Here is an 11990-nt window from a genome sequence, read left to right on the forward strand (position 1 = left end):
GTGTGTGTGTGTGTGTGTGTGTGTGTGCGTGTGTGTGCGTGTGTGTGTGTGTGTGTGTGTGAGCTCCTCTCACCTCCAACCAGGCACTCTCCAGCGCCTCCCACTCTTCCAGTGCATCCCACAGCAGTTGCTTCAGCTTCACTTCAGCACTCAGCTCCTCCAGGGCCTCAAACTTGGTCACTTCCACCTGTGGACCAGCCACATGTTACTCACACCTCCACCTGTGGACCACTCATATGCTCCATCTCTACCTGTGGACCACACATATGCTCCATCTCTACCTGTGGACCACACATATGCTCCATCTCTACCTGTGGACCACTCTTATGCTCCATCTCTACCTGTGGACCACACTTATGCTCCATCTCTACCTGTGGACCACACATATGCTCCATCTCTACCTGTGGACCACACATATGCTCCATCTCTACCTGTGGACCACACTTATGCTCCATCTCTACCTGTGGACCACTCATATGTTACTCACACCTCCACCTGTGGACCACTCATATATTACTCACACTTCAACTTGGAGACACACCTTTTTAGCTCATCTTGGTCTACATGTGTGCAGCCAAATAGCGCCACACATACAGCTCTGGAAAAAATGAAGAGACCACTGCACATTTTTCTGATGTCATCCTACGGTTGCTGAGTGATATTTGAATGAGTTGACGGTCATATTCAAAATTAAGAGACCACTGAAAATTTGAATATGACCGTCAACTCATGTCACTCAGCAACCATAGGATGACATCAGAAAAATGTGCAGTGGTCTCTTCATTTTTTCCAGAGCTGCAAATATATTTTGCATAGTTGACTCATTTATTAATGAGATATCTAAATTTGAGCTGAGCGTATCACTGAAAATAAGAACTGAACCTTTACAGTAGTACAGTAGTACATTATAGTAGTATAGTAGTACCTATTTGCCTGGATTGTTTGCAATCCTGTTCTATGAAAGAAAATGTTGTTGATCTGAAGGACAGATGCCATTGTTGGTTTTCAATTTTCTTGTGTTTGCCCCCCTTAACATGGTTTCTGCAGACTAATAAGTGTGTATGTGGGTGTTAAAAGTAAATAAATAAACCGGTCTAGTAAATAAATAAGGGATAATGTATAGAACGCTAGTCTACATTACAGAAGGCTACATTATCTGTTTATTTTCATTAGGCTATTGATCATTGATATTGCATTGACATTATTGTTTATTATTGCTATTTTCCTTAATGTAGTCTTACCAACATTTTCACACTGTTCACTGTTCATCTTTAACCATTGTATTGTTTTTATTTGTGGCTTTGGACAAAAGTGTCTGCTAAATCATATTACCATAACCATACATAATCAAAAGAGTCAAGAGAGACAATGATTCCAAAGATTCCATTGAATGATGCATTTAACTGGTAACAATAGTCTTGCATCAAACCATTCCGTTTAGGATCACAAAGGTGGCTAGGCAACATCATGATGCCATAGAACACAGCATAGGGTAAACTGGAATTATTGTTCACTTTTGCTTGGGTTTGTGTAGAAGTTGGCTGTTTTCAGATTTTTTGATCATTTGATGTTCAAACTGTGATTTTTGGCAATCTGATTTTAATGTGGTTCTGCTGGTTCTTAGCCTGCTGCCTGGCAGCACGGCAAAATGAGAGTAAAACAATTAAGAAACGTGTCAAAAAATACGGACTAGAGGAACTAAAAAGAGAACTGGAGGCTTTGGGAGTGAACATTGATGAGAATGTGGATGAGACTAAAATGAAAAACAAAAAGAAGACTAAAAAGGAACTACAAAAGCTCCTCATAAAGGAGCTGAAACGGGTCGAGCACGGCAAAACTGGTCTGGACAACAGGGCTTACGAAGACGGGTTCACTATGCCCGAAGAAGTCATATCTGTTCTGAATGATCTGGACATGTTCTTGGACAAACAGTTAGAAGAACAGGAGAGAAATGAACAGAGGGACAACGACGTGAAAGCAGTACTTGGCGGTATCCTGGATAAAGTGGACTCCGCTTTGGGTGAGTAGAAGACATCTGCTCACACTAGGTGTTAGAAGTAGCCTTGCGTCACCAGAGGCAACTTGAGCTCAGAGCGATAAGTGGGCTATGTAAAAAGTGAGCTCACATTTTAAAAATCAAAATGGTTTAGCAGTGAATTTAATGACATACTGTACTCCCCCATTATGTTTAGCTTCAGAAGGACTAAATGAAAAGGAAGAGACAGAGAAAGAGAAAGCGTTAAGGCCAGAGGCTGGAGACAGGAAGGAGGAGGCCGAGCGGGCAGCCCAATTCTGGAGTGCGACACAGAACCACAAAGGATCCGTCCCCAGGAGGAGGTTTCGGGTGGCAAGACGCAGCAGCAGACGGCTGACCATGTGAACGCTTGACAACAACTGTCAATAAAACCAATACCAGAAGCCAGACTTCTAGTGATCTTCACTGTTTCTCCCTGATTCTTTTCTAAAATATAATTCTGCAACCTAATGACTTGTAGGACCAGTAAGGACCAGATGGGGAAGTATGATCCCCATATATTTGTTATTTGTTTTATAAAAAAGTACATACTCATACCTCTATCTATGGACCACTCATATATTACTCACACCTCTATCTATGGACCACTCATATATTACTCACACCTCTATCTATGGACCACTCATATATTACTCACACCTCTACCTGTGGACCACCCATATGCTCCATCTCTACCTGTGGACCTCTCACATGTTGCTCATACAGAGGATGATTTCTTAAATTATTATAGACTATGAGGCAATAAGTAAACAGGCATTATTGTCACACATATACTGTCTGAGATTAACTTTGTAAAAGAAATGCAAGGGGGATGGCTTATCTTACTTGTAAGGTAGCAACTAATATGCAGTAGTGTTCAAAATTATCAAGGAGGATGCTCTACAGTACCTTGTCTGTTGATGATAAGGAAGCACCTAACAAGCATGACTGTTTAATCTAAAAGGTATGCGAGAAAGGTATTGAAAAGGGGGATGTTTTTTTATCCAAATCCTTTTCTGGAAGGACGGTGTCCCCCTGCACCCCCCTCTCAACTCCAGCCCTGCCTGTACTCATCTGAGGAGGAGAAGTTATGAGGTAATAAGGTTGGTTATGGGATAGGTTATAGTTACGTACAAGAGGCAGGTCAGGGTTCAAGGGCAAAGGTCAAGGTCGGAGTTCATGTTAATGTTCGGGTTGGGATTAGTGGCATATGTTAAGTGAAGAGATTATATGAGGAGGTTCAAGATGGGATGAGCCTTATGTCTACGAACAACGGTTAGTGTTGGAGGCAAATTATTTGCTCTTGGTCAAATTCCAATGGAGGAACTAATGAAAGTCAAACTCCTGATAGGGATAGCATACCAGGGAAACACGGCCGAGGGGGCAGTGCTTTAGTGATGACCTTTGAGCAAACACAGGTATACGGCTCTCTCTGGTGGATGGAAAAAATAACTGCAGTACCTTGAAGTTCTTCTGGTAGGACTTGAACTGGAAGGACATGGCTTGCAACTCCTCTATGGAAATCTGGATCTCACCCAGGATCGAGCGGACCTTGGTCTTGTCTGAATGGACTTCCAAGATTTGTCTGTCCTGCAGAGAGAGAGAGAGAGAGAGATGACAAAACAGGACAAAACATTGAACTTGCACTGTAATTTGCAATTTAGAGAGAAACAATAGCCGCGTTTACATGGACTTTTTATTTTTTTAATCAGATTGAGGTTGAGGTGTTTACATGAGGCATGTTTATTCCGATTGAGCCGTTAATTTGTTTGTTATCAGATTAAAAGTGTCTATGAAACAGGGCTAGTGTTAAACAAAACTGACAGACAAGATAATATCCGAAGAGCCAATTGACAAGGTAATATTACACGATTTACTACAAAAAGTAGGATATTGCGCAATTGCCATTAAGCACTTTGTGATTTCCCGGAACATTGGACAGCAAGTTGCAAGGCTGGTTCTGTGGCTGCAGAGAGTGTGTAATACTCCCTATCATAACTTAGTTTACCATCAAAAAGGATTACAAGCTGGTATATTAAGGTAAAACTTGCATTGGATGCCTTTAAATAAATCAACTGTATTGAAAATGAAGACATCAAGCAAAAGTAACTGAAGCAAATCTGCTGTCTTCCCTACCTGTGCCTGTTCTTTGACTCGCTTGACCTCAACGTTGACTGCGCTGATGTCTTTCTGCAGATGCTTGCAGAAGCGTTCCACGTTGGCGTCCCTCTCACCCACGCCCTTGTCGATGGAGTTCCTCACGGTTGTGATGGACGGACGCAGCGTGGCGTAGACGGCAAAGTCCTCGGGGGGCGTGGGGACAGAGTACTGCTCGATCAGCTTGTACATCTGAGACACCGTTTCCGTCTGCTCCTCTAGGACCTCAATCTGGCGCACACACACACACACACACACACACACACACACACACACACACACACACACACACACACACATACACACACATACACACACACACACACACACATACACACTCATACACATACACACACACACACACTACCATTAGCAATCTGAAAAGGGGATTCATGCATTCAAAAAATAGCCCAGAAATAACTGAACACAGTATCTCATGCCATCTTCTGCCATGTCCACATGCCGACACTGAAAAGCTTCTCTGCTTACCCTTTCCTGGATCTCCTCGAGGAAGGTCAGTGAGTTGACATAGTCTAAAGTAGAAGAGGGGGCGAACTCCAGTTTGAACTGGGCATCCTGAACCTCAGCAATGATGGAGTCCATCTTCTTCTTGGCAAGCAGGGGCAGCATGTCATTGATTGCCTTCAAGTCAAAAACAAACAATCCCTGAAAGCTGAGTATTCATGATGCATATGGGTCAAACTATATGTGGGTCTTTTGCATGCAACATTCAAGCGAAATAATGTGCTGGTCTGGAAATTCTGTGATTCTAACTATTGACAAATAAATAAATTAGCCTTAACTTTTGTCCACATAAACAAACCTTCTTGATTTCATTAAACATACTGTAAAAACAGGAATATTCCGAGACCTGTGCTAATTAGCAGGTATTATCAGAACCTGAAGTCTACATTTGTTCACACTCCATCATGCAACTCTGACACTGTTATTTCTGTCTGTGGTGTGAAACCCTGACTCTCTAAACTTTGGAGCTTTTGTGTGTGTATGTGTGTGCATCATGTGTGTGTTGATGTACTGTATGTGTATGTGTATGTATCTGAAATTCAGAATGGGTTGTTGTGGTTGTCAAGCCTCTTTTTAAACTGTGTGTGCATACAGTATATGCAAGAAATGTAAGAGCATGTATGTGTTTGTGTGTGCGGGCATGTATGTGTGTGAGTGTACATGCATACAAGTGTGTGTATGTGATACCGAATGTGTGTGTGTGTGTGTGTGTGTGTGTGTGTGTGTGTGTGTGTGTGTGTGTGTGTGTGTGTGTGTGTGTGTGTGTGCATTTGGGTGTGTGTGTCGCTCTCAGACCAGCAGCATGCCCAGGTGCCTCTTCTGCTGGATCACCAGGGCCTGCTGGTGTGTGTGTGTGTGTGTGTGTGTGTGTGTGTGTGTGTGTGTGTGTGTGTGTGTGTGTGTGTGTGTGTGTGTGTGTGTGTGTGTGTGTGTGTGTGTGTGTGTGACCAGCAGCATGCCCAGGTGCCTCTTCTGCTGGATCACCATGTGTGTGTGCATTTGGGTGTGTGTGTGCCTCGGTGTGTGTGCAGCATGCCCAGGTGCCTCTTCTGCTGGATCACCAGGGCCAGCAGCATGCCCAGGTGCTGGTGTGTGTGTGTGTGTGTGTGTGTGTGTGTGTGTGTGTGTGTGTGTGTGTGTGTGTGTGTGTGTTGCTCTCAAACCTCCAGGCAACGCAGTGGTGAGGGAATGAGCGTGCCCTTGAGCTGGGTGGTGTCCACCAGCAGCATCCCCAGGTGCCTCTTCTGCTGGATGGCCAAAGCCTGTTGGTGCTCACTGTGATACTTCTTCAAACTCTCTGCAAAGAACCCCACACCTGGAAAACAAGCACACATACACACACACACACACACACACACACACACACACACACACACACACACACACACACACACACACACACACACACACACACACACACACATACATTCACATGCATCTTGCACGTAAAGATATTGCTAAATGTCTAAAAAGATATGTTACCAGCTAATCTAGTTTATTTGAGTATCATTTTAAAATTCCCATTTACGTTTGCGGTTAACAGGGCTAAGATGCATTCTATCATTACCGTGGTCTTGTTGACGAAGGGCATGCAGGTCCAGATTTTCATTCTCTTTGTAGAACAAGCGGATTGGCTCAAAGGTATGGGCATAGATGTTTGCAGTGTTGAATGCAAACTGAAGAGATTTCTACAGAAAAAAAAAATCATAAAGCTGGTGAGTCGACCAGTTGGTTGTCATAATAACTTCTACCTGTTGGTACTTTGGTGCACCTTGATGTTGTGAATGATGTCCTGTAAGTCATCGTCATATTCCAGGATACAGTCTAGACTAGGGCCTTCTCCACAAGTCTTCTCTTCAATCTGGAAACAAATCCACGCACATATAAACTATTGCACAGGTTCATACAGTCATGGCATAACACCACAAACACCAATAACAAATTTCAGAACTAGTCTTTCAGAACAAATGTTTCCGCTTCTTCACCTTCTTGTTTATCATGGGCTCGGTGAAGGCATCAAAATAAGAGTCCGGAACCAGGGTGTTTACTGACAGGACAGTGTTTTGAAAACTGCTGATGATCTCTGCAACACAAATCTGTAAAAAATAAAAATATGGTTATTAAAAAAATACAACAGGAGAAAAATATAACTTTTGAAATAACTTTCACTTAGGATTATTTTGCAGTTACAAATACTGTACAGACACACACACACACACACACACAGACCTACCTCAAAATCATCAACAGATGGTTCATAACACAGTGCATGGGTTTCCAGCATAAGTTCAGTAATGAACATGGGCTGAAGAGGGGTCTTTCCATTTTGCTCTGACACATTAGCCTGAGGCACATACACACATATCAGAGAAAGGGGAAGGGGTTAGCACATTTGTACTGATCACAGATCAGTTAGTGTTCTCTCCACCACACAATACCCCTCAGATCCATGCAAGTTAAAAACTACATGCATACAAATTAATTCTCTGTAAAATGACAACAAGTAGAACAGATTGAGTAAAACCGATCTCTACAATGACACATAGCCACACATTATAACCCTTGCAGAAACACATATTAAACACATATTAACAGATCAACTTTTTCATGACCTCCATGGCCCCCACCTTCTTCTCCGGGTCAGGAGGGCTGGACTCGGTGCTGGCCCAGCTGTGGATGAGCTCGTTGGGCGGGGTGTGCTGAATCTGCTCCCTGAGGCTTCCCAGCAGCTTCTGCACAGAGTTCACCACCAGGATGTGCAGCGTGTTTACGATCAGGTAATCCGACAGCCTGATGAAGCTGAGCACAGAATAAGGGGAGGATTAGGCTCTTTTCTCTCTCTCTCTCTCTCTCTCTCTCTCACACACACATACACACACACACTCAAAACACACACACACACACACACATACACAAACAAACACACACACACACACAGACGCATACATACACAAACAAACAGAGACTCACACAAACACACACACACATGTTTAAGAGGAACCTGGCCTCAGCACCAGGGCTGTAGTGAAGGCTAAATGCAAGTAAACACAGTTTTTCCACCTCTTTATTTGTTTATCCACCTCTCAAAAGAGTTTATTCACTAATTCCAACTTTTAACGTTGAAAAATCAGTATTATCCACATTCACAATATATACACTCATCAAGACTCTTGGAACCATTTAATACCACTGGGTATTGTTATAAACACTGGAAAATAACCTCCACCATCATCAAACATGTTCTGAATGCCTTTTTTAAAAATCTGATCCCGCATGGCGCAGTCCACCTTACCGTGTTACCCTCTTATTTTACCACTACACCCCTGCTCAGCACAGGTTCTTTAAGTTACACCTATGGGAGACCTATGGCTAGACCATAAAGAGCCTGATTCCCCTCATGTAGTCAACAAAATATACCAAAAAATTATGCTAGCAGGAATTTGCAACCTTAAAAGCCACCTACAAAATAAGAGAGGATACATTTGGGGGCAAACAAACCATTGTAAATATAGCCCCTACAAAAACAGGTCTACAGCCACTGGGATGAAGACAGAGAACCCTTCTGAAAAATCTTCGTTGGTGCCATGCTCCATCACAAACATTAGTGTAAGTTATGGCAGCAAAGCTGAGGCCCTACTGGATTCATGGCCCTCTGCAAAGCCCCCTGTGATTTGTTGTCCAACATATTTAAGTCAAGCTAACCGTGAACGCACCTTTCCGTGAGAGCAACTATGGTGGGAAGATTCCCTGAGGTGGTAAAAGTGCTTTAAGGGAGTTAAACACCCTGTTGCCCTTTACAGCTGTGGGAGAGACAGAATAGCCCGAAGCAGTGGAAGCTTCAGAGTGTGCTGACCATAACTCACAGAATACAACACTGACTGCTGTTACTGCTTTTGATGTCACACTCTTGTCAGAATCACAGACCATAACCCCTGCTCAGTTGAATCACAGAGGGAAAAAAGGGTGCCCAACAAAATATGGAAAAGTAACACCCACTTCATGGTAAATGTCCTTATAACAGTGTATTTACTGTATGCTACTTACTATGTGCTATAGATAATACCATGTATATAGTTTATGCTTACCGGTATGTTTACATAGCAGACGCTTTTAAGCCAAGCTAAGATACTTTTATCCAAAGCGATCATAGTAAACATGTCAACAAACATGTTACTACTGTAATTTCCCCTCGATTAGCTGCATTGTGTATAAACCACATGACAGTGTTTTTTGTGCAAATAAAAAAACAAAGCCATGTATTAACCGCACCTGTGTATTAACCGCAGTTCCCAATAGCCTAATGAATCAGAATCAAAATGTGCTTTAATCATAAAGAAGAATGAAGAAAAGAAATGAACTCCCATGTATAACCCGCCTCTGTGTATTAACCTCATAGCTGAAGAAATGTTGTGAAATCAATGTATAAACCTCGGTTAATAGTCGGGAAATTACGGTAAGCCAACCTCATCGTAAAACCCAAGATCACCCTGTAACTAAATTCAATTCAAGGGGCTGAATGTTTGCGGTGAGAACTGGGTGTGTGCGCACCAGGTGAGGCGGCTGCAGTGGTATCTCTTCTTGGCCTGCTCCGTGTAGCTCATCAAGTCCGGGAGGTCCTCGTACATCATCAGCTCCAGCTCGTGGAGAGTCTTCGCCTCGGCTCCCTCTCCTGCAGAGAGGGACACACACGCACACACACACACACGCGTACAGTGCACACACGTGCACACATATACATGGGAGTAAACACACACAGTCTCACACAGTCACACACAAACACAGGTGCATCCACACACACACAAATACACCCACCAAAAAACACAATCAAGACAGGAATTTATCAATATTTACATTCAGTTTACTGACAACCCTATGGAGGCTTCAAAAAACAGTGTATCACTGCGTTTGGGCTTCCTGGGATGATAGCAAGAATTCCTTAATCTCCATAATGTATACAAACGGCTGAATATGGGAAAGAACGGCTGAATGTACTGTATCCCCTGTCATTCAAGCTATTGGAAACAACTTCATATGGAGTATGAATGTGAATACACAGGCTCTACTGTCATGATAAACATTACCTAGCTCTTCTGTGCCATAGTCAGGGGTGTAGCCAGCCTCCACCATGGCAGTGCGGCAGGCACTCCTAGCCACCTCCTTTACCAACTCTCTGAACTCCCCAAGACGAGAGGCCACCTGTTCCAGAGGTGAAGGGTCAACAGGTCAAGGGTCAGGTATGGGTGAAAGCAGAGAATGTCTAATAAGGGGAGAACCGCCACTCTCGGGAAACTTCCGGTTTCTGAACTGGTTGCAGTTCCTTTTCTGGTTCCACATGAGGGCGCTCACGAATAAGTGCAGAATGAATGGAGGTCTATGGAGCTGTACCACTCAAATCCACTTTTCTCGAGATATAATTTTTTGCCCAGAAATTTTAATGTTGCATGCGAAAGAGGGGGCAGAGAAAATACACAGCGATGAGTATTATATTTTTTGAGTCACTTATTTGTTCTAAAAAGCCTTTCAAATGCGTCAATGACGTCATTCATTAGCAGAAAGCTAGTGTGTTGTGGGCAACAATGAACCAACCTGTAAGAAATCGAAAGGACGTAAGTACTCGTTCATTCAACTTTTGACCTATAATCCATATTGATCTTGCAGAAACCACAATCCAATCTTCGATTTTTCAACGACAACCAGGTGAAAGAGACACATTTAGCCGTCTAGCTCCATAGACCCCCATTGTTTTTGCACTTATTCGTGATCGCCTCTAGAGGAACTGCAGCAGATTGCAGGTACAATGGAGTTAATAGGGAGTGATCTGGCTCTCCGTAAACAGGCTCTGGTGAAAGCGTGAATATTTTGGATGCCAACAAAATGTCACTCTAATGGTTTTACAGTGCTGTCATTATGCACAGTCTAAGGGGGGGGGACATCCTCTGCACACCTCCTTCAGCTGTTTGTATTGCTCGTCCTGGAAGTCTTTGAGGGAGTAAGTGCGGTTGGCTTCGATGCGACACAGCCCCATGTCACTGATGCGGTAGCACATCTCTCTGATGTCAATCAACGCTGGACGCAGAGACTGAATGAGAGGAGAGCAAAGTAATGACATTTAAATAAACATGTTCGGCACGGGCACGAAAGGGTTAAATACACAAAATTATTTCCACTTAAAAAAGACAACAGGCAAAAAAAAACTGCTGGTAAGCTACTTTTTTGCCATAGTGATTGCATCATACAGTACTATGCAAAAGTCTTAGGCCACCTTACATGTTTTGCTGCAAAGTTATGAGGACTATATTAATGTATTGCTCTCTTTATTAGTATACCACCACAACATGCAGGGAATACTGTGTATAGACAGTATTACAGTATAAAAACACAAAAATGTACCGGTGGTTTTCATCATAACATTGCTAAAACAATAAATCTACTGGGTGCCCTAAGACTTTTGCCCAGTTAGTGTGCCTACCTCATTGACGATGAACAGGTTCTCTTGCAGCGCGCGCTTGCACTGGTCGATCTTCTTGGAGCGCACGTTGGTCCGCCACACACTGAAGGCCCTCCAGCGGCGGAACCGCACGAAGGTGGGGATGCGCTGGAGGCGGCGGTAGCAGCGGTACTCGTACTCCCAGCGCTCCAGTGGCATGAAGTCCACCTCGCCGTTGCAGTTGTACGTCACGCCGTGCTGGCTGATGGTGTAGTAGTCGTGCTTATTGATGTTCTCGTACGTCAGGATTCTGTCCAATGGGACACACAGATTGTTTTAGTCCATTAATGACAAACTCTGACTAGGTTTGCATAATTCCTATTCACCTCTTTGAGCAGATAGTGGCTACACAGTTACAGTACAGTATTCATGTAATGTATATACAGTACTTCAGTGTTTGCAAAAAACGCTGTCAAAAGTAATGCACTTACAGTATTCTGATGCTGTCTGATTCTGCCATGATGTGGTAAGTGTTTATTTTTTGGCTTTTTATGCCTTTATTGTGATAGGATAGTTAAGATAGATAGATAGATAGATAGATAGATAGATACTTTATTGATCCCCAGGGGAAATTCAAGGTCTCAGCAGCAGCATACATACAACACAAACACATTCTTTAACAGCAGAAAGAGTAAAGTTAAGAAAGAGTAAAGTTAAGAATGACAAGAAGCGAGTGAGAGAGAGGGGGTGGGATCCAGAGGACCCCGGAATTGAAGCCGGGTCGCTGGCGTACGGTGCAGGTGGCCCAGTCTGTTGCGCCACGGCTGGGGCCATGTGGTAAGTGTTTTGACAGCCAAGAAAAGTGCA

The 11990-nt window shown here is 43.3% G+C and overlaps 2 protein-coding genes across 2 annotated transcripts in view; one reads left to right on the forward strand and one right to left on the reverse strand.

The window, feature by feature from the left end:
- LOC125310521 (dynein axonemal heavy chain 6-like) overlaps positions 1–11990 on the reverse strand; it is a 51595-nt gene that overhangs the window by 37826 nt on the left and 1779 nt on the right. Inside the window, 14 exon segments of the mRNA XM_048268027.1 lie at positions 74–187; positions 3476–3604; positions 4151–4402; positions 4661–4813; positions 5860–6011; positions 6264–6384; positions 6468–6557; positions 6682–6792; positions 6930–7040; positions 7324–7495; positions 9245–9365; positions 9778–9892; positions 10641–10775; positions 11166–11433. Coding sequence (XP_048123984.1) covers positions 74–187; positions 3476–3604; positions 4151–4402; positions 4661–4813; positions 5860–6011; positions 6264–6384; positions 6468–6557; positions 6682–6792; positions 6930–7040; positions 7324–7495; positions 9245–9365; positions 9778–9892; positions 10641–10775; positions 11166–11433 — 2044 coding nt within the window.
- Positions 1526–2417, forward strand: LOC125310517. Its single transcript, XM_048268020.1, has 2 exons — positions 1526–2020; positions 2193–2417. Exons 1-2 carry the CDS (start codon positions 1603–1605, stop codon positions 2378–2380), a joined length of 606 nt encoding a protein of 201 aa, XP_048123977.1. The 5' UTR covers positions 1526–1602; the 3' UTR covers positions 2381–2417.

The sequence above is a fragment of the Alosa alosa genome, chromosome 17 (assembly GCF_017589495.1).
Source record: "Alosa alosa isolate M-15738 ecotype Scorff River chromosome 17, AALO_Geno_1.1, whole genome shotgun sequence".
NCBI classification, from domain to species: domain Eukaryota; kingdom Metazoa; phylum Chordata; class Actinopteri; order Clupeiformes; family Clupeidae; genus Alosa; species Alosa alosa.